The sequence below is a fragment of the Montipora capricornis genome, chromosome 13 (genome assembly GCF_036669925.1).
Source record: "Montipora capricornis isolate CH-2021 chromosome 13, ASM3666992v2, whole genome shotgun sequence".
NCBI lineage: Eukaryota > Metazoa > Cnidaria > Anthozoa > Scleractinia > Acroporidae > Montipora > Montipora capricornis.
Window position 1 is genome coordinate 39727617 of NC_090895.1, and position 22500 is coordinate 39750116.

The 22500-nt window shown below is 40.1% G+C and overlaps 2 protein-coding genes across 5 annotated transcripts in view; one reads left to right on the forward strand and one right to left on the reverse strand.

Moving 5' to 3' along the window:
* LOC138030076 (phosphatidylinositol 3,4,5-trisphosphate 5-phosphatase 2-like) overlaps positions 1-3495 on the forward strand; it is a 60497-nt gene extending 57002 nt beyond the window's left edge. For all 3 annotated transcript variants that reach the window (XM_068877931.1, XM_068877932.1, XM_068877933.1), the window contains 3 exons: positions 456-494; positions 1295-1456; positions 3330-3495. In XM_068877931.1, coding sequence (XP_068734032.1) covers positions 456-494; positions 1295-1456; positions 3330-3362 — 234 coding nt within the window. In that variant the 3' untranslated portion in view covers positions 3363-3495. The remainder of the gene's footprint in view (positions 1-455; positions 495-1294; positions 1457-3329) is intronic.
* A 4656-nt stretch (positions 3496-8151) lies between these two features.
* On the reverse strand, positions 8152-21129 carry LOC138028631 (splicing factor U2AF 26 kDa subunit-like). 2 transcript variants are annotated; one of them, XM_068876228.1, is made up of 12 exons: positions 21041-21129; positions 19803-19890; positions 19346-19409; positions 18179-18231; positions 18048-18074; positions 17247-17379; positions 16018-16060; positions 14826-14855; positions 13334-13396; positions 11186-11221; positions 10667-10714; positions 8152-9292 (listed from the first exon to the last, which is right to left on the reverse strand). In XM_068876228.1, exons 1-12 carry the CDS (start codon positions 21082-21084, stop codon positions 9142-9144), a joined length of 780 nt encoding a protein of 259 aa, XP_068732329.1. In that variant the 5' UTR covers positions 21085-21129; the 3' UTR covers positions 8152-9141. The 2 variants fall into 2 exon arrangements, with proteins under 2 accessions (XP_068732329.1, XP_068732330.1); XM_068876229.1 differs by lacking the exon at positions 13334-13396 and adding an exon at positions 13460-13522.
* Between the last annotated feature and the right edge of the window lie 1371 nt (positions 21130-22500).

The following is a 22500-nucleotide window of genomic DNA, read 5'->3' on the forward strand; positions in this document are numbered from 1 at the left end:
TCAAACAGTTTGGCGAGTTTATTTCACGTAAACAACACGAAACACTTGCTAGAAAATGTTGCATAAAAATTACAATTTTAGAGGGCCGAACAACAAGCCGTACTGCCCCCTAAATTAGGCAATCATAGCGTGCGTACTGCCTGCGAGATAATAATATCACTCGGTGTACTTGCATTCTATTTACGAAATTTCAATGGGCCCTTTCTCAGTTTGCTTGATAGCGCAATCGCATGGAGCTATGGGGTTTAGCGCAATGGCACGATTGTGAATTCAAGTCCCATTTTATTCTCTTTGACTTAAATTTCTTAAAGGCTGGTTACGTTGCTTTATTAACTGGCCTATATTTTGCTGAGTAATGAGTTATTGCCCCGAAAGGAATGACATTGTGGAACGTGACAGGCGTATCAACCAAATGGCCTAATGGATTGATTGTGTTTTTTTTCAAATTTTTGTAGGAATCTATTACCAAGGCTCCCCCGCCGCTGCCTGAAAAGGTACTGTTTCATCCTCTCTCCATTTCTGGGGCCCGTTTCTCGAAAGTCCCGAAACTTTAGGGGCCATTTTCGGGTGTCACAATTTCCTTTGTATCTCAAGAACGGAAAGGATTTAAGTCATCAAACTTCACAATCATTTTTCTTTTTATTACCTTTAAAACATGTTAAAAGATTGACTTTCCAAAACGAGCGGTCGGCAGTTTCATAAATGAGCCGAAAAGTTTTCGGGACTTTTATTTTCCTCGGTCCTGCGCGACAAGCGTTTTCGTGCAACCGAAGCGTTTTTGTCGACTAGTTTGAAACAGGGTTAGCACTGAAGCGCGTTGTTTGTCATGGCAACCTTTGGGTTTTCGTCTTATTCCACCTGCAGCCAAGAGTTTGTAAACCTGCTCTGAACAACTCGCATTCTGGGCGTGCGAATAATGGCGTGAAAGGGAAAACAGGCAAACGATAGCCACACTTTGCTCTGTTACCCAGATGAATGGGGTTATGAGATGCGAAAAGAACGCTTTTACGATGATGATGACGGCGATAATGATGATTTTCGATGATGTATATTTGATGGTGACGATGATGTTAATAATGATGCTGATGATGATGGTGACGGGATGATGTTGATGATGACGATGATGTTGAACGGTGGTGCTGATGATGGTGACGGCGATAAAGATGATTTCGTTAATGTTAATGGTGGTGATGTTGATAATGACGGTGGTGGTGACCATAGCAACGATGTTGATTAAATAAATGATGGAAATGGGGTGGAATTCTTTTTCGATGACTGTATTTTGTGTCTTTAGAAATCCAAACCTCGAACAGTTCAAGAGCTGATGCAGAGAATCGGCTTTCCTCAGTATACGAAACTTCTTCTTGATGACGGCTTCGATGATTTTGTATTCCTCGCTGACTTAAACGAAGAAGAATTAACAAGAATGCGTATTCCGAAGGATCATCACAGAATGGTGAGCAGAATTCTTCCCTCCTTAGCAAGCGCAATGAATGTGGCTGATTGCAGGAAAGACATATCTAATGCATTCATCCAATCTTTTGCGCAATTAAGAATTCGAACGTCGGCTTTTCGGACGCTCATAATTTTTGTTGCCCAGGCTAAAATATTTCACGTTTAATGGGCCGGTATTGTCAATTACCGTTCGCATTTTCCCGGAAATAGGGAGCTTAATCACTTAACGTTTTAGAGCCACGGACGGCCACCGGAAGTTAGTTTTGTTTAAAACCGAAAGTTAGTTCGGTTTCGGACTGGACCGAACCGGAAGTTAGTGGGGTCATCAATCCCTTCGAAGCAAATGACAGGCAATTCGAAGTTGAATAGAGGTCTTGGCGTTTCATAAGAGATAATCTGAGGTGGAACGATGATATCGAAAACACCACATTAGAACTATATCAACGGCTTTATCTCCTTAAACAACTTAAGCACGCCGGTGTTGCCGGACGATCATTCTGCGTGATTTAAGTCTATTGTGCTTGTGTAAGATCTGTACTAAAATATGCTTGTCAGTTGTAACCCCGTTCCATACTTTCTTTCCTGTGTATCTTTCAGACCAAGTAGAAAGAATCCAGAAAAGGGCACTAAGAATTATATTGTTATATCTGGCTTATAAAGACGCTTTAACAAATGCCAATTTGACGACTCTTTATGATGGGCGTTTATAACAAAAACCCCAACTCCTCTGAACAATATACCCCTTTTTTATCTTTCTCTTGTCTGGTCTATTATTTTCGAATGTTTGATAGCCATGTTGCCCATAAAAAGTTAGAATTCTATTCTTAAAAGATATTCAAGCTCAGGTCAACCCCATTGTCGTCACCAGAGCCTCGGGTCGACCCAAGGCTCTGGGAAACTCTATGTAGAAGGACATGCGCCGTAGGGTTGTTATAGCCAAATATTGGCTATTTGAACCTTACAGCGCCTGCTCACTCCTTGTGCTAACATGAATGCACCAATTAGAGACGCTTTTGATTATTCTTCACGAAAACCAATGAGAAGACACTTTGGTCGTGTTCTATTGGGATCAACCGTTTCAACCGCAACCGGTTAAGGTTGAAGCACTTGAGGTTTCCCAATAGAACACTTTTCCAACCGTTTTCGGTTGAAACACGGTAGCTCCTGGGAATAGTTATTACCAGGAACCCATGACCCGGAGCCTACAACTCTTCTGTGTTCGTGTCGCGGCGTTTTCACAGAACGATTTATTTTTAGATTGAATTTCCCGCTAATGAGACTCCCACAGGAGCCCGATGACTAATTACAAGAAATTAAGCTGACGTCATAGGGTCACCGAACCGGAACTGCCTTGTTTTTTCCGGAAAAGATAGTCTAAAAATAGATCGGTCTGTAAAAATGCCGTTACATAGGCCCAGTATGGGAGCTGTAGGCTCCGGGTCATGGGTTCCTGTTATTACCAGACTTCTCAGCGTTGACAAGTTGAGGCCTGAAAGCAACACGGCAGGAGCTCGCGGCCGACTTTAAATGGCCCGCGTAAACGACAGCGGTTGCTGCCAATGCTTTTTCAACCGTTTCAACCTAGTTTGATGGCGGTTGAAAAAGTTGATCAACCAAACCAACCGAAAACGGTTTTTTCCCAATAGAACACGAAAAAACCCTACCAACTCAACCAACTAAAAACGGTTGATCCCAATAGAACACGACCTTTGTTTCAGGGTTCCCCAGAGCTCTTCTCTCTCTCAGTCAAGAGAAGAGCTGTGTGGTCGAGACTGAGGTCAACCCCAAAGCCGAGCACCTACACCTACAATTGTCACTGTTTTTGCGTTCTCCTCTATTTGCAGCTCTTGATTTATTTATTATTTCTCCTTTAGATTCTGCAGGCTATCAGAAGATACACATCTTAATTGAAAAGTTAACGGTTATCAAAGTTTATATTTTACATTTATCCACCAAAAAATTAAACCAGAGTATAACTTTGAAAAGTGAAAACCGTCCTGGCTCTTTTCGATAAACGGCACCTATATTTTTGTCTGACCGTGTGCGTAGGCAGCTCAGGCTCAGTGCTCACTCTGAGCCTGGGCTTCTTGAAGCTGAGAGCAACTATAGGGCCGATTTACACGGTGCGATTTTTGTCGCAGCGTTTTAAAACATGTTCTATAATGCTACGACATTTTTTCTGACGTACACAACAATCGTAAATTATGTCGTGGGCCTGTCGTAAGTCGTTGTCGCACGCGACAAAATTCGTACCGTGTAAATCGGCCCATACGAACCTTAAGAGTCATCGGATATAGATTAAAAAATTCAATTATGCGGAAAATTGCGTAAAAAAGCCTCACTTCATTGCCATAGTGTGTTGTCGTTCCCATTCTTTGTTGTTCGGGTTGCCTCTCGCAATATGAGGTAATTTAGATTTTAGTGACAATCCTAGGCAGACAAAAAACCCTTAAATTGCGTTAAATCAAGAAAATAGACAAAGAAGAAGGGACAGAAACTCGCATTGGCCATTAGGAGATTGGCGTATGGTGCCTCAAACCAGTTTAAAAAAAGGCCTCACAATTTTTATTTCTGGAAATTAGTTAGCAGGCTAAAGCCTCTGCCAAGTGAAAACAAATTTTCTGGGACGGATTTGGAGCCACCTTTATAATTTTCACTTGTGAAGGTAGTAGCCGCGCGGAAATTGGTTGTGACCGAGTTTGGTTTTGAGACATGAGCGCTGAAGTCGAAATATAGGTTGTATTTTGAGAACTCTTTGTGTTATTTTGGTAGCTTTAAGCAATTATTGGTGTTTTATACGGTGCCGCAACATTGCCATTACGTGAACCGATTGTATAGAATGAACCCATCTAAACAGTACTGGTTTTAGCCTCCTTAAATGTTCGTTTTTAAGCCCAACGCTGTAAATAGTTATCAATCAGAGATCATTATCATGTATATATGTGTCTTTCTCAGATATAATATTAATCAGAGATCAGTGTTGTTAATGCTTGCAGCTGAAGTTATAATTGGTTCTAGAGTTGTTATATTGGAGTGCCCTTGTAAAGAGTACTTTCCATAGGTCATTTCACATTGTGTTTTCTTGGTCATTCCAATGATCTGCCGCCGTTTTTTTTGACCGAAGCAAATGTTTGTCTTTTAAACAACTGGACCCAAGCCTTCATCAGAAGGCTAGGTAGCTGAGCACTTAACTGTGCAATGGTTAATTGATTCAGATTTTCTTTTGGCTCTGATTGGATAAAAATTGGCGCGAAATTGGCCACCGCGATATAGGCCGTCTTCCAGTTGCTTGCCCAGTGACCAGGTATCCGAATAGAAGCCAAACTGAAGTGATCCTCGTTTTGATACATACCAAATCGGTTTTCTTGTGTAAATACCAGCTTGTTGCCACTCGGCTTGTATCACAACAAGCTCAACTTCAAGTTGCTGAACATACCATAACAGAGATTTAGCATCACGTCCACGTCAGCGACGTTTGCCGTTTCACGTTTCACGTGAAATAGAGAGAAGGTTGAGACGTTAGCTTCGCGTGACCCACGGCAACTCGAGTATTTAGTTTATAGTTACTTACAAGCAAAAACAAAACTCGCAGTCTTTTTAAACATTGTTTGCAGAAAAAAGACGCTGTATGAAATGAAAACCCTTCCCCTTCAAATTTCGAGAGCTTCGATGAAGCTGTTTTGTCGGTCAACAGAGAGTCAATGTGAGTTCATGAAGAAAAGTGCGGCAAAGAGTTAGTTATGATTATCTATAACCATGACACCTTATTTTCCTCCTTTGGCATACCTGAAAATGGTTTTCCAGCAAACAACTTATGTAGAAGAAGAAACTTCACGCATACGGCAAACGCGAAAATACCTACTTTCACGTAGAAACGGCAAGCGGCAGCCGGCGAACGTAGAAAATGGCGGGAAAAACATGGTCACGTGGTCACTTTTGCCGCTCAGGTTTTCACGTAAACGGGATGGACCCGGGGGTTTCGATACTTCAGAGAATTTTTCTTCGATACTTAATAGCAAACTATTATAATTGTTTAAGGCCCATTTAGCTTTGATAAACTATTTTACTTAAATTGTGGTTTAAACAGCATACGTTATTTTTTATATATAAAGGTCATCATCAATTTTGTAAAAACAGTTTTCAGTGTTGTCGACAACTAACTTTTGGAAATTATTTCGTAATAGTATGCCTTGGTTATGTCTTGGTACTTACGGAAATCGTTGAAGCTGTAGACTGCAAAAAAGTCGAATTTCTTTCGCGTTCGAGAAAAGATCTCTGTTGTGAAAAAGGGGAGTGTTTGTGAACCTCATATGTGGATTCACTTAATGTTTCGGACGTTCAAACATTCACCCGCCCTTAAAGGAGAAAGTGAGAAATAACGACGGTTTGCAGTCTTGTCAACAAAACACCTCTCTCATTAGCAGACCCTGAACTAGACATATAAAGTATATTCTTGATTATTGTAATGGACAATGAGTTCCTCGGATTTAAAAGTATACCAAATAAATATATAGGCAAGGGGAGTCTTCACAGTAAAACATATTAATAAACGTTTTATAAAAGAAATACAGTGGTCACTTATTTACCGACTGGAACTGTCCTCGAGGGGATCCGTTGAATACTTTATTTTTAAGTAATCTGTGACCAGGCGTTCTTTTTCGGGGGAAGTGAGACCACGGCCAAAGAAAGAAGCTCCCGTAGCATCTCCCCCCCCTCCCCCCGTAAAAAGGAAAACGTTCCATTTTTCCTTGGCCTTAGGCGGCCACTTTACCGAAAGCTTTGAACTTTAAAACCATTGGAAGACGCAAAGATTGTTTTACGTCGACTGTGTCTTCTGCTGCTGTGTTTTATTTAACTCTAAGTAAACGCCAATTTTCTCCGATGGCGATTCCGGGACACTCGGAAAAAATCCCGGGTGCTCCTAAACTCACGACACCCGAATTACCAGTTCGGATGTTTAAACAATTGAGGTATGTAGGACTCGTGGAAGCAGGTCCAAGATTCGACTCCGTTTTTAGACGTTGGCCTTTTTAAAATAACTGTTTGTTTTTTTGGGTGGGGGGCTCGCGCTGCGGCTGCTAATGCGTAAGATTTCTTTGTCTCGTAGAAAGCATCCAAAGTCGGATTCGAACTCGGTATCAGTCTCGTCCCCAGAGTCCGCTTTTCTTTTGGTCAGCACCAAGAACACGGACCCTGGCAACGTCCGCAAATAACGGACTGTGGTTGTCAACGGGAAAAGCCAACGCTAAGGACGAGAATGACTCGGTAATAATTCAAAGCCACTAAACCACGGAGGGCTACGCGCCAGAGTGACTGGGAAATATGCGCACAATTTGCGCGTGACCGGAAACGAGTTTTTGTGTTTTCGTCGCACGCAATGCAACATCCGGTCATTGTACCACTCGGTAACATACCTTACCGGGCTAATTATATAATTTCATAATTCTCCTGGTATTGTTAGAAAAAATTAAGCATTTTTAAATACCATCGTAGAAACTTGTAAAGCATCTGCTTACTGGTTTTGATTGGAGTCAAAGCCGTTAACAACAGTTTTAAATGTGAAGAGCTATTCTACGACCGCACATAACCATATGGTTGGGTCACGGAATGTGGATTTTATACTTCGGACTACGGAATTGAACTGGCTATTAAGCAAGATATTTTAACATAAAAAAAAATTATTGGGTAAAAATTCCTTCGAACAAAGTTAGGCTACCCGTAGCCTCTTGTTCCAAAATGGACGCCATTTTAGTATTCTTTTGTTTGATTGCAAATTGGCCCTTTGGCCTCGCTTTCAAATGTAAGGGTGCGTTCGATTGACCCTATTCCGGAATAAGAATACGCGGAGTGATGATTTAAGCAGGTGTTTGACAATTTTAATGTGAATCTCCATAAAAACGAAGGATTTGTATTTTCTATTCCGGAATACGGTCAATCGAGCGCACCCTAAAATTCAAGAGAACATTTAACCTTGAACGAGGCCAAAAGGGGCCAATTTGCGGTGATGGCAATCAAACAAAAGAATACTAATATGGCGGCCACTTTGGAATGATACGGTGTATAAAAGGAAACCTGGTTTTCAATAGGACCGGGACAAACGGGAAATGTTTGGCGGTTCAACAACATCAAACAATGTTTGGTGACCAAACACGCTGATGTTGAAGTGAGTGGCCAAACGATTAAACATGTTTGATCTAACTCCGATCACACTCCAAAACCAAAGGACTATGGGTCAGAAATACGTAAAACACACGTGGATACAAGAGGCTAAGGCTAAGCAAGCGTGGTACGCATGCGCGCGCCAAACATGTTTGATACAGCTGTCCAAATGAACGAAACTTCGCCCATCAAACACGAGAACAAAAGAACGGCTTTTAAAAGTTGTTTGATTGAATGTTTCATGGCCTTCATATTTTCTCAAACACGATCAAACAGCACCAAACAAGGTGGCCAAACGGTTAAATGCTTGTTCACCAAACAACGTTTGATGTTGTTTAGTCGCCAAACACTTCCCGTTTGGATAGGCCCTTAGCGACGCAAGCACAAGAAAACGAAAAATTTCGATCCTTGTGCTTGTAAAAATAAAACGCATTTTCTAACATAAACAGTCGTCGATAACAACTTGCCTCGTACGTGTCTGTGGAGGACCTTAGTCTCAAATGTTAAATGCTCTTTTAAGATAAACGTAGTCACCAATTGAAAACATACTTTTCTATTTTATTCCTGAAAATTCTCCATTTAACTCAGAAAACACGTGACGAGAGCGAAATGGGTATTGTCTTTAGATGGCAGCACAAACAGTTTAACCACATAGTGACGTCATTTCCGAACGCATGTCTCAGACTTGGTCGAAGATGGTGCAAATGACAGTCAGTTACGTCAACTTGTCGTGAACTGTGAGGCCTATTTGAAGTGACATCTCAAGGAGAAAGGCACTTTGTCGACGTAGAAAAAGTTGCTTGAGGTTAGGTAAACTTAAAAACGTGAAAGTGTTATCATTACCTCATTCCACTACAATCGGTTTCGATAGATGTTCCCCCAAACTCAAGCTATCCGACGAATAAATAAACAACGAAGACAGCTACTTTTACCTCCCAATGTTATGTAAAGGATTGCGAAGACTGAGAAACATGCCGACCAAACTTGGTAAGTTTCACGAAGTTTCACGAAGTGTATACTTCCCAGTGTGTCTGACTCAACAATTTAAGTGAAAATAAAAAGGTCAAGAAACCCGACTTAAAAATACAAAGCCGAACGCCTACGTTAATCCTATTCCTCCTACTCCTCGTCAATATGCAGTTGACGCTTAGACTTCAAGGGACACTTCATGGTGTTAATTATAATGTGGGCGTGCAACTCATCACTTGCAGTCCAGGAAAAAAGCTCTTGATCAGTATAACAGTTACTTAAGATTCATCCTTTCTCGAAAAACTCGAAACAAAGACACTCTAATGTTTGTTTTAAAAAGAGCAAAAGAAGCACACTCTGCATGGTTTTCAATACACAATACAATCGTCGGCTTTCATATAACGCGCAATGCATTTTGGTTTCCCCACAAAATTTTGCATTAACTTATTGTTTTAAAATGCACTTGGGAATGGTTGACAACAGTTTATGAAAAATTTTGTGGGGAAAAAGATGCATTGCGGGTTATATGAAAATCGCTGATTGACGGCTGCCATCCGTTCAGTGCCGGCCTCTTCTTTCACGCGGCGATCTGTCACGGCGGGGAGGAGAGCGTGACCTGTCTCGGCGGGGAGGGGAACGGGAACGACGTCGAGGAGGTGGTGACCTGGAGCGAGAACGGCGAGTGTACGGAGGAGAGTTGGAAGCAGACCTGAGGAAAGACATTTTTTTAAGAATACTTAAATTTCAAGAATTTTCAAAACATTTTATGAGCCTTAAATTTAACTGAAGCCATTATTGGAAATTGTGTTTTTGACCCACTCAAGGGCAAAAAGAAGACTGGAACGCCATAAACACTGCAATAAATGAGAGGAGTGTATACAAGAAATGCCAAGAATGTATCTCAATGTTGCCAAGGCTTTTTACTTGCCAAGCATCATCGACAACTTGAGGGCCTCTACATTTTGTCAAATAATGCGTGTATCAACATTAGAAAGAGTTAGAAACCAGCAAGAACTACCAGGGATCACTCCCCCTCTCCCTTCCAAAACAAACAGTCGACACATCAAGAGAGGACAGCTGTCGTGTTACAGTGGAGGAAAAGGGAAAAGGGAAAGGGGTCGAGAGTACGGTCCGTTCACGGAGAGGGAAATAGGAGAGTTTCGAATTGTGCAACAACAAAAGAACAGAGTCGAGGTTCAGGAGAATAATTGCATTTTCGTTTGTTTTGAACAAAATAAAATGCTAATTATTCCCCTGAGCCTCGACTCTGTTCTTTTGTTGCTGCACAATTCGAAATTCGCCTATTTTAGAAGCAGTTATTTCGAACTTGATCAAACAATCTTTATTTTGCACCGACTTTTTTCCTTTCATCACTTTGAAATGTTAGACGCTACTTCTTGGCGTTTCTTTATCAAGTTTCATTTTACGTCGACCTTGCACTCTTATGACCTCGTCCCAGCTAGAAGAATCTCTTTTTTTGTTGATGTTTTAATACCAAGGAACGGAAAATTTCACTCGTATGGTCACGCTTTGCCAAGCCAAAAAATATAAAATGTCACGCACATGAGCGGTGTCACCTTGCATTCGGTACCCGTTTGCAGGTGATCGACTCTACTTGGGTAAGTTTGAAAAAACTTATGAAGCCCCGAGTATGAAAGCTAATTTGCTTGTTGCATGATCGTAGACAGCGGCCGGTTGCATCAGAGGGAGTTGAAATGAACACTCTGCTAGTAGGGAAATTGAATGCAAGACGTGGTATAATAACTACTTGTCTCTCATTATTTGAAAGCCAGTGTCTTCAAATGTAGTGTTTCTAAACTTCGTTTTTGATTGACTGTTATGAACGATTTTGAAGGTAGGAGAAGCTGATTTATTCTGCAAGACGTATCAGCGATGCAAGCATTTTATTTGCGCTTTCCCCCGCACGCCTTTTCAACTTTCGCGTGTCCAAACTACTTCCAGGGGACGCTCCTTCGAGTTTCTGACACATACAGTAGTTTTCGTTTGTCTTACAGAAAAAAAAATGTCAATGAAGCACTGTTTTTCAAATAACAAAAGCGTTGATCTCGACTATAGTACAAACCGTGGAGATGGTTCTTTCGCACCCGCTGCACCGGCTCCACCAGCCCCTCTGAAATTAATTAAAAAATCTTGCATACGCTAAAGAATAACACTGGTGTCTTAAAGGTATTTGTGCCAGAAGGGAAACGTTGGCTTCCACGGAACAACTACCAGTACCTCCGAAATTTTAGTTCAATTCGCCTGTACTGACCTCTCACCCCTTTATTCCTAAATTTGTGCTTCCTCTTAACCAGGAAACACATTTAACCGAGAGTTTCTGCAGAAGGGCCACAGGCGATTCTCGGCGAGTTTTGAATGCGACCCGAGTGGGGATTAACAACTGTGATTTTCCAGCTGTCGCGTGTTTTCACATCGTCAAGATGGAGATCGCCACAATCTCGTCTTTGCCTGAGTCGGTTTCAAGTCCCTGTATCTTTGGCTGCGCATGAAATACTGCGCAAAACGCGGATTAAATTGCACAGAAATAGTTACCAGTGTCAATAGCTCGTAATAAAAATCAAACCAGAAGAAATATACAAACCTTCTCTTGCGGCGATTGCGCCCGTACAACTCGCGCCTATAGAAGGAATTTATTGAAACATTAAAGTCGTTTTCGGTTGATTAGGGGGAGCAGGGTGGGCTCAGGGAAGCAGGGTTGGTCCCCGGGGTTGTCAATAGGTTGTCAGGGTTGTCCCGGATGACTAAACGTCATCTGCAGTGCTCAACATGACGTCATATGCTAAAAAATTCACCGCCAAGCCTCGTTTGCATAAAATTGTTTACATCATCTGGACATAAAATAATGTTCGCACGTGGGTTTTCTTAACAAGTCTGTTCCTTTGGGATTCAACTCATGCTAAAATTTACAAGTTTGATTTTTTAAATCGAAGCTTCGTGGTGAAATTAGCTAGTCAGACGTCATCACGCATACGGGCTGCTCGGCTGCGAGGGGTTTTTCTCCAGCTACTCCGGCTTGTTCCCTCTCACTAAAAACCACCGTTACATTTGATCTGCTGTAATTTTATGTGGTGTGATCCGATTTACCAAACCAGTTAAACCCTTGGGCCAATCAAGAGATACAAACAATCAAATGTGCCAATCCCAATGCAACAACGGAACTACATGCGGCCGGCGCTGCATATAGCCAGCTTTGACTGCGATATTTGAGCAGGTGCAAGAGTGTCCGCTAGAGTTGTATTTCTAAGGGGTGTGGCCGCTGAGCAGGCTTTGCTAAGCACGGAAACCTGCGTGCACGCAAGTTACAACAGATAGTTTTGCCAAAACCGACTGTGACGTCACTTTTGAACCAATCACCCAGGGTGCTGAATTGAAGACAGCTGATCTGATATTCCACACAATGTGTGTAGTTGCAAATACACGTGATGTCGTTAGTTGTTTAAAAAAACGGACCCTGAATGGTCGGGAAAGGACGTGGCTACTGTATAAGAACGCTTCCGAGGACTGACTTTAATAACGACGGACAGAAAGGCATACCAAAGAAACCACGAACGAGAACCCTACTCCAAAACAGAACAGGGCTGCGTCAATCATCGGTTCATCGAAATTACAGGGTGAAAAAGTGGTCAACATTGAATGCCACCCACCTGACTAAAACCCCTTGCGATACTTCCTTGCATTTTACATGAAGTAATATTCGCAATTCCTTACGACGATTAACACATTGCGGTTCTCTCCTTTCTTGGCTTTGCAAGATCACATACCACCCCATCCCTGCATGAAGTAGGGCTACAACGATACCTCTTCTCACCATACGATACAAAGGCTTCAATACGGTTCAGAAACGATACTTCGGCGATAACTTGAACTAATTTCAAGAATCTGCGCAGCATTTATATATTCCTCGCTACCTTGTGCAAGGATAGACCTCTTCAGCGTTAAATCAGTTATTTTGAAAATACAGTGTTTGCATAAGAATTAAAATGTCTCTTAACCTCGAATGGTCGCTAGCGCAGTTAAGTGGTTTAGGAGCAATCCGGAGTTCCAAGTTTCAAGACGTGCTCTCACCACTAGCTGAAGGTGCTCTACAATTTAGGTAGTCTCTGTTTAGCTTCTAGTCTGCGCTTGTAAAATGGCCAACTAGTCTGCCGACTGTCAGTTAGGATTATGAAAGACTTATTGTGTTTGTTTGAATAACATCTTCCTTTGTCCTTTAAAAGACCGATCATCCAGGTGAGTGTAGTCTGGGAAGGAGTGTGGTTTGTGACTGACCTTTCGAAATCCCAAGCGGAAGTAGTCTTCAACTTCCCTTGGCGGAAGTCATCTTCAAGGTAAAACGAAGATGACTTCCGCTTCCCTCAGGAATACATAAGCCCGATCGGTCAAATCTCATTTATCTTGGTACAATTTGCGTTCAATTCTCGTTGGATTAGTCGGAAACATTAACATATCCGTCGTTTTCTTGGCGACCTCAACCTTACTGCAGTGACGTCATGAGAAAGACTCCTACAGTTTTGTAATTTTTATGGCAAATGTATTTGCCAGTTTTATGGCAAATACAGAACTTTGGCAAGACAGTGAGTTAACCAATTTGACGATGTATCACTTCTATCCTCACATCGCGCTATCTTGTACTAACACAGAAATTCGTATCGTCGGAGGAAATATCGCGGTCCACCGAAGCACTAGTGGAGTATCGTTCTAGCCCTAACATGAAGCCGAACAAACTCACCGCAGTTCTCTTGAAATGGGCCGCATGTGCATGAAGTTACAAAACCCACCACGAGTACATTCTCTAGGAATACACAAGAAGACTAGATTTCAAATTGGTTAAGATGAGTAAAGCAGTCGGGCTTACCGGCTGTCCCGGGAGATGGGTCGCAGATGCATGAAGTTACAAAAACCTCCTCGGGTGCATTCACTGCGTAACAGAGGGGATCAACAAATCAGAGAGGCTCCACAAACTTTGATAATGTGTAAGGAGTAGTTAATTCAATACAAAGTTACAGGCTGTAGGCTACATTATTAGGAGTTATCACATACGGGGCAAAATTACTGAATGCTGATTGGCTGAGACGGAGGGCATTTTTCCTTAATCACAAAAGCACTTTTGGTAATCAAGAGGGCATGATTACTTGATCCTGATTGTTTAACAGTTGCTTATCCAGAGCAAGCAAGTTACAAGAGAATCTTCTTCCAGATTAAACTACTCACTTGTCCACATATAAAATACATTTTAAGCACAGTTCTGTTGACAGCAACGATTTATTGAATCGAACTCTAACTGAATGGGAGCGAGTTGGTTGTCATTTGTCGCAGCAATGAACAGGCTTCCCTCAATAATTTTGCCCTTTATGTGATAAACATGCAATCCTAAGTGTGTCTCCTGCAATTAAGGGTTAATTTCACTTGTATTTTGAAAATATGCGTGAAATTAATCCTTAATAATTATTGCTCTCACGCTCACGCGATTACATACACATGTATACTCACTAATCACTTGCCTTGATGCTACCACATTTATATTGCTAAGTATCTTCTCACAATTAGAGGCAATTAGTTTAGAAATCTGGGAGACCACGGCATGCAAGACGTTAGGTAACTTCTGGTGTCTGTCTGTGGCTCAATAACATCGCATGCTTAACCTACCTATTAATTATGAAGTACGTTTGTGGGGAAGAAATTCCACTAAGTTCGTTTGATTCGAGACCACAATGGATTACTTGGCACACTGGCAATCGAGTATTACTACCTCTCAAATGATTTGATTTAGTTGCTAGTTCCTGGAAATACCGAGAGATCCAAAAAACAAGCAAGCAAACAAGATTTTGTCAAAAACTTCAAAAGAAAATTTACTTTACTAGATCCGAAAACAACTGATGGTGTTGGATATGCAATAAAGATATGGATACAAAATAATTTCAAATGGGCACAGAGCCATTATTCAGTTTCGTGGCATTATTGATGCCATCAAAATCATTATTATACACGTCCAAGGCCTCTCTTGGCAAGAATTAGCAAGATTTTAGTTCTGATTGTAAACAAGAGAATTTCTGTTAAAAAGAATAAAAGATAAATAGTGTTGTAGAAGTTATGTCGTATTATTTTGGAGATTCAGGAAAAAAACTTCAGTTAACCACCAGTTCTAAGATCAAAATTTGTTTTGTAATGTGGAACTCCTTTACCATGAGATCATAACAATAAATAACAATTTTTTAACTTACCCCATTTCATACTGTCTACAACATGCTTCTCTAAAAACAAGAGAAAAATAAAATTTATTTTAGTCTTCAAAATAATGATCTTTGGTTTTAACTCATTAAATTATAATTATTTTTTGTTGTACATTGTACATCCCTTGGAGGAACTGAAACAACAGTCCTAACAACCATAGCTACTCCTTACATTTGTTTGCAAGGTTACATGAACAAACCATTGTTGTGGCATCCTCTCAACTACAATTCCTTATGTTTCCAGATGACATGTACCAAGTGAGCTTTTGCGCGAAAAAATGACATCTTCACACATGAAGATAACATGTTATTTTCACATGTGAAAAGATCACTGTTGCTATGGTAACATTTGAAAATTGCACATTTCGATGCCTTTTGTGAATGATTTAGTGTTTCATTGGTGTTTATGTAATAAATAGAATATTACATGGCCGCTTGGAGATACGAAATTTCTCTTCTTGTGTTGAAAAATATTTCACTCGTTCGCTATGCTCCCTTGAGAAATATTTTTCAACACTTGAAGAGAATTTCCATATCCATCTATATAACAACAATGATGCTATGGACATATTTCCATTAGGGATGGTAAGGGGCTTTATTGATGCACAAATTATAACAGAGCTGTGTGTGAGTCCACAGTTGATTGACAAATCATGTGAATATGCCTAAGGTATCATGGCTTTTATAGTGTGCCTTTGTGTTCACCCCAGTTTTCTGTTACTGTAAGTAACAGAACAGTATTTTTTTCCCAGTTCAGTTGATAAACTGAACGTGAAGCACAATAAATTGAACAGGAAAAAAAATTACAGTATGGCCCAAGAAAGCAACAGTCAACAAGATATTTCTGCTATAGTTTTGTGAACAAATCACACCAAAAGCTAAACATGGAGTTAAGTACGCTGTGATGTAGAATATGAACCATCTGCTACGTTGGCTTACCGTAGCATGTGCACTTTGCTGTACACTTTTATAGGCAAGAATTGTTGTTGTTCTTGCTACCATATGTAAAAGTAGAAAAGAAAAGTTGTTGTTTTAGTGATTAAATAGCTGAGTTAATTTCTTTCACATGAAGACCGATTTCAGAGAGCAAGTTCAAGCTCAATGCTTCTCCTGGATCCACTATAACTCTGCCAAACAATGGACACCAACAGAAGGGGGAGATCAACACTGAGCTATTCATTACCTGAAATCTGTCACTGGAGATAGTTCAGCATAAATTGGCTGGCCTATGGAAAGAATCATTTCAATAATGATAAAAATGAATTATGGTGGGTGGAGTTCTCTACTTTTCTCAGGCAGGGTTTCAGGTACAGTACACCGGTTTTGTCCTCTCAACATCCTGTGAAATGATCTGCTTTAAACAGATTTGATTAGCTGCCTCCTCCCTAATTAGTAGACCACATGTTTGCTTAGTGATTATATTTGGATGCATCATAATTTGTCACAAGGGAGTTTGGACAGAAAAGTAGAAATTCTTTATCCTCAAGTAAATCCAACAAAGCCAATGTAGGGCTACTGAAAGCTGAACAGCATGTTCTTGCCCAGGTGCATGTACAATGTGCACTGTAAAAAAGGGCTAGCCTCTTCACAGTGCTCAAAATTGGCGGCTGTCCAGTTGTTTGAAACATCAGTCTTTGGTAAAATAAAAAGCTCGCTTGCCAGAGGAAGCCAAAAATAGAAAATTGATTTATTATGAGCAACACCTGATTTACATGCATTTGTCAGGTTTCTAATGTCGATGTCAAATAGTACTGTGAAGTTAATAATAATTACTACTTTGCCATAGCTGAGCACTTCCTGTGTTTTAAAAATCTGTAGCTTTTACAAGACATCGTTAAATAGGAAAAAGCAAGACACAATAACACAAACATGTAGGTCAAGGATGGCAGTTTTGAAAATGCCAAACTTAAACCCAGAGTTCCGCAAAAAAACCACAGGCGCACACAAAAGAGCTACGTAGGGGATATTCAAACTCGATCGCAATGTGATTGCTTTATCACAGCATGCACTTTAATTAAAGCGGTTTTCCCAATGAGCAACCAAGGATTTATCAGGGCAACCAAATAATCTATAGGTTTGGTTGCCCAGATTTTGAAACAGGGGCAACATGGATTTCTTTAATTCAAGCACTGTCTTGAGGCCAGTAGGAATGTAACCTCCTATGCCAGGAACCAACAGTAACTACATACAATGTAGCATTGTTATCATGTGGGCTGAATGCTACAGTGTCAACAAACTTGTCTGTCTTTTCACTTAACAATGTTCCACTTGTTGAATGGCATAGATCTGTACAGGTGTCTTTCAGCGTTCGACATGACAGGAGACACAGTTCAAAGTTATTTTGTTGAATAAGAACTGTAACATTTTGTTGTGTCAACACCATAACAACATCAATGCAAAAAAGTTCCTTACCATTGTACCAGCGATTATCAAGGTCTTTAACAGCCTTTTCTGCGTCTTCTTCATAGCGGAACTTAACATACACATTGCCAACCAGGTGGTCACCAAGATTGTCACACACATTCATCTCCTCAATTTCTCCATACTGCAATACACGTAACACAACAGAAATGTAAAGTAGAAAAATCTTTTACAACATTATAAACAACATTTCATTTGAAGGAGACGATAAGGAGGTCCATCCTCAACCTACATGTAGAGGGCAATGACTTGCATGTAAAGTATGCTCCCTAGATCTTGTACAATTGACAACATGTACCTCCTTACCATAAGCTACATTGTTGCTAAAGAGGGCTGCATTAATTGCTAAACTAAAAATGTTCTTCTGATTTGCAAATGTTTTCCCATACACACTCCAGCTGAAGAGGCCAGTAAGAAATCATCTTACAGTCTGTTAACCTTTTGACGTCCAAACCGGCCTAAACTGGCCAATGTCAATGGGGAACCCCTGGGAGTCAATGGGTTCAAAGATCAACGACAAGGGGACATTGCATACAAACCACATTAAGTCAAAAAAAAAAACTAAGTTGATGATGCCGCATGGTACATGCGTACAGCAATTATTATTGTTAAACAACAGTACATAATATTATTGTAAATAGCTGAAAACTATAAGTGGTATGTTTGTCGCAAATCTAAGGGAATTTGACTTCACAGACAACATGGAGTTTGAAATAGTGGAGTTCAACCACATTCCTTTCCTATTTCTTTCATGTAAATGTACTTGTCCCATCAAATTCTGATGTTTCTCACCTTTTCTTCCAGCTCCAGGAATACATCCTATACACAAAATAAAACAGTAAATCATTTTTCAAGTTTACGTTTTTGCAGTAAACTATCATTACGTTAAACAGATAAATATTTTAACATGTACGTGCACAAACCTCAAAAAATTTGTCATAATGTTCCTGAGCTTCTACATCAGAAATGGCGCTACCTTCAAAATTAAAAACCAAGTCACCATTTGATCTGCATTAATTTCATGGGACTGGATTCAAATTTCAGTCTCCCAAATAAGTAGAGCATGTGTGCTCAGATTAATAATAATTTTTATGATCACAACGATTACTATTATTACCAGCACAGCTCAAGGATATGACGATTGCTGCAGACATTGCTGTTTCTCGCATGAGTGCAAAAGAACGAAAAGTTCAAGATTAAAAGAAAAAAATAAGGCCATGTGAGCTGAAGGCTGATTTAATTGTGTAACTTTTAATGTTCTCTGTTTCTCTGTCCAAAAGAAAAACTGCATACACTGTGTTCACTTGGAATTGATCATTCAAAAAATGGCACTCTGTACATGTATACTGTCAGTAGAGGAGCAGGGGTGGCACATTGGTGAGAGCACTTGCCTCCCATGCGTCTGTCCTGTTATCGATCAAGAATTTGGTCATAACGTTGTCAAAGTAGCTGTGGATCCACGAGGTTATAGCTGGGTGGATCCACAGCTATTTCGACAATGTTATGATGACATTCATTGTCAATAACAGGACAGACGCATGAAAAACTGACATCAATTTGTATTTTTACAATAGCAAAAAGACAGAGGGGTCAAAATTAAGTCAAAACACGAGAAGAATGCGAGACAAAAATGCAATAAACTTCCATTTTATTCAATCTGACATGACCAAATTCATAACTTGCTTCACTCTCTGGAAAAAACATTTCACAAAGTTTTGCGTAAGTTAAACTCTTTCAAATGCATAAATTATAAATTTATGTGTCTGTCTGCTTATTGACAATAATAATTGGCCAATGAGCCCGCAAGAATTTTGCAGTCATTGTAAAATTAACATTTTAAAGGTAGTTAGTTAACTGTTCTTTTGACAGAATTTTAGTTCCAAAGGTCTAAAATAAGATTACAATAATATTATTAGTAGTATTAACCCTGCATAATGACATCATAAGCCGCTTGAACTTCCAAGAACTATTTAGCAGTGGCAGTGGTCATGGATCTGGTAGTAGTAGCAGCAGTAGTGATATAAAGGCAAAGGAAAATATGGCAACAGGATTTGTTTACAACAAAGATTAAAGAACACAGAAAAACTTACTTGTCCCATCTGCAACCTGTGCTGCACTCTGTGGGTTCTGATACATGTTTTGCAGCAAAATTGTCTAAAACCCACAAACAGAAAAGTCACCAATCAGACAAGCACAAAGGAAGAAAGGCTTGCCAAATAAAGTTCTAGGCACCTCAGAAACCCTTTAAACTACTAAGCAATAGCCCTTTTCACGGTTAGTTTTTCTCATTTGCATTACAATATAATCTAGCATGTATGTGAGGCAATCTCGGCCTATTTTGTAGTTTTAACCCAAAATTGCCTCACATTCACGTTAGATTACATTGTAATGCAAATGAGAAAAACTAACCGTGAAAAGGGCTATTGTTGTTCACAGAACAATTTTAAAAAATTCACTGTAACACAATAAAACTATTCATTAATCGCAGTAGAGTACGCTTATGAGTATGCTTATGTTACAATTCCTTGCAATAACTATTATGGTTACCTGACTGAATGTGGGCTTATTATGAAGTCTTGAGCAGCGCTCTCCATGTCGACAGGCACCGATTTTGAAGTAGAAAGAGCAATTAACCCTAAACAGAAGAAAATTATGTGACCCAGTTTCCAATGAAAGTGATCATTCAAAAGTAAACACATAACACAAAACGTTCTATTCTCTAATTTTACCCAATGAAAATCATTTCCTTAACCAAATCGTTTCCAAAAACAAGAAATCTTGCAAGATTCATGAAGGGCAAAAGCTAATTAATAATAATAATAATAATAATAATAATAATAAATTATTGCTTATATAGCGCTATTTACAATTACAAGATCAATAGCACTTTACATAATAAGATCTATAAAATCAACAAATAAAATAATAAGGATATTTATGATAAGTTAAAAATTAAAAAGATGATCACAAGTCTAAATGGCAATATAACATTCATATATTTAACTGCTAATCAAGGAAAAATTGTTCAAAAAGGAATGACTTAATTAACTTCTTGAAAACATCTACAGATTGAATAGTACGTAATTGTAATGGGAGCTCATTCCACAAATGCGGTGCTGCTGCCTGGAATGTGCACCCACCCAAGGTTACAAGCATCTTCCCACTTGGTGGCTTCAACAGAATGCCTGAGTTGGATCTAAGATTATACGAGGGCTTGCATTTAATAGATAAAAGATTGCTGATGTAACTTGGCGCGAGGCCATGAATGGCTTTGAAAGCTAATAGCAGAATCTTAAATTGAATGCACGCTTGCACTGGTAGCCAGTGTAACTCATAGAGTACCGGAGTTATGTGGGAATACTTCCCAACATCCATTATTACTCTAGCGGCAGCATTTTGCACCCGTTGCAACTTTGCTATTTGTTCTTTGGGAAGGCCATACAGTAAAGCATTACAGTAGTCTAATCTGCTCGTGATGAATGCGTGTACCAGATGGAGTAAGCTGTCTCTCGATAGAAGTAATTATAATTTGACCATAAATTTCTGCGTATATGCGATTTGCTTTTAACCCTTTCACTCCTGTGGGGTTCCCCATTGACGAGTAAAATCGTCTGGCGTTAGACAGAGTAAAATCGAAAAGTCTCATTGGCCCTTACAGGAGTGAAAGGGTTTTAATTAAACAAGTGTAAGAGCTCGCAACTTGCAAGCTGGCTAAATGATTTTTGAATGTTGAAGTGAACTTTTCAAGCAGATAAGAAATAAGTAAAGAGTTACGCTCATCTTACTTGTCTTTCTCTGTGCCAAAGATGGACGCCAAATACTCCGCCATGCTTTCTTCGCTTTGCCAAATAATTACCCAGAATCCGTAGCAAGCTACGTATCATTCTCAGGGTCCATCGTTTCTTAGCCTCAGCACGAGGCCGTGGGCCTGGTTCCCAACAGCAAGTCGACGCAATCCCGCGGGATCCCGCGGTCCCTCACACTTAAGGTTTACCAGCGGTCACACGTTAGGGACGGACCATTAGCAAAGTGATGGGCGGGATTGGGAAAAAAAACAAAAAAAAAATTCATGCAAGGGAAAATGCTAAGAAAACAAATTTAAGCAAAGAAGAAGGTAAAGAAAAAAAATTCATGCAGAAGGAAGGTCCAATTGTGACTTTTATTTACAGTGCATTTCACAAAACTTTTGACAGGCGATTTGCGAAGTTCGTTGTAAATTTCGTAAGTTCGCTTCGAACTTGGGAATTTCAATACGTAACTGTCAATCAAAGGGCAAACTTTGAAAGTGTTTAAAAGGGTTGACAGGCCTACACGACTCCCTTGTACGTGGTCTGGTTTCTGTTGCCTTTGTCATAATTTTTCTCTCTTGAGTACATATTTGAATGGACGCCTCTTTCAGGCGGTTCCTGTAGTATTCATTTAGCAATGGTTTTTGCCCTATGAGGCTTTACATTTGAATCTCTATACTGCTGCGTGATACGTTTTCTTCCAAGAAAATAGTTGGTCTCGAAAGTAATGTTTTTAGTTTCTTAGTGTTGATTTTCTCAGCAGTAATGTGAATGTGACCTTCAGGCGTCTCGCTTTTGCGCCAATTTAAGGACGGTGCCTACTATTGTTATTGCGCATACGTTCTGCGCATCTCCAGATACTCTGATTTCCTATCGCCCCCTTGCATACGGTGAGAGCTACTGAAATTTAAACTGACCAATCAGAATTCAGCGAGAGGGAAAAACTGTGCTATCCTTGTGCTATCCGACGTCACGCCAATTGTTTACATTCTGATTGGTTAGATCGGTGGACATTCGCTCAGCCTTCTGTTGTGACTCTCTTGACCGTCGCTTCTTTGAACTCAGCGAGACAGAAATGACTCATTGTTCTGGCAATCATTTATCCAGTTTATGGATTGGTCTAGCATGTGATTAACAACCAGGATCGCTTTTGAACTTTATTCTGTAGAAGAAGAAGACGTTGGTGAGTGAACATTTTTACGACGAAATCCCTTGGTTTGTACTGTTCAGCACTTTGATGTCCGATAACTGATCAATCACATTTGGTCGTCTGACCATATGAAGTTTTTTCAGCTCTTGTTTGTGTCCATCATGATCGAACTTCAGGTGAAGCGCTATGCTGCTTTATGCCAACTTGGGTGGCTTGTGATGAGCTTGCCTGCTGCCCAAATTGTTGTTGTATTTGGGCAAGATTGGTCTTGGGTTGGAACTTAATAGTGAGGGGAACAATTTTTCGT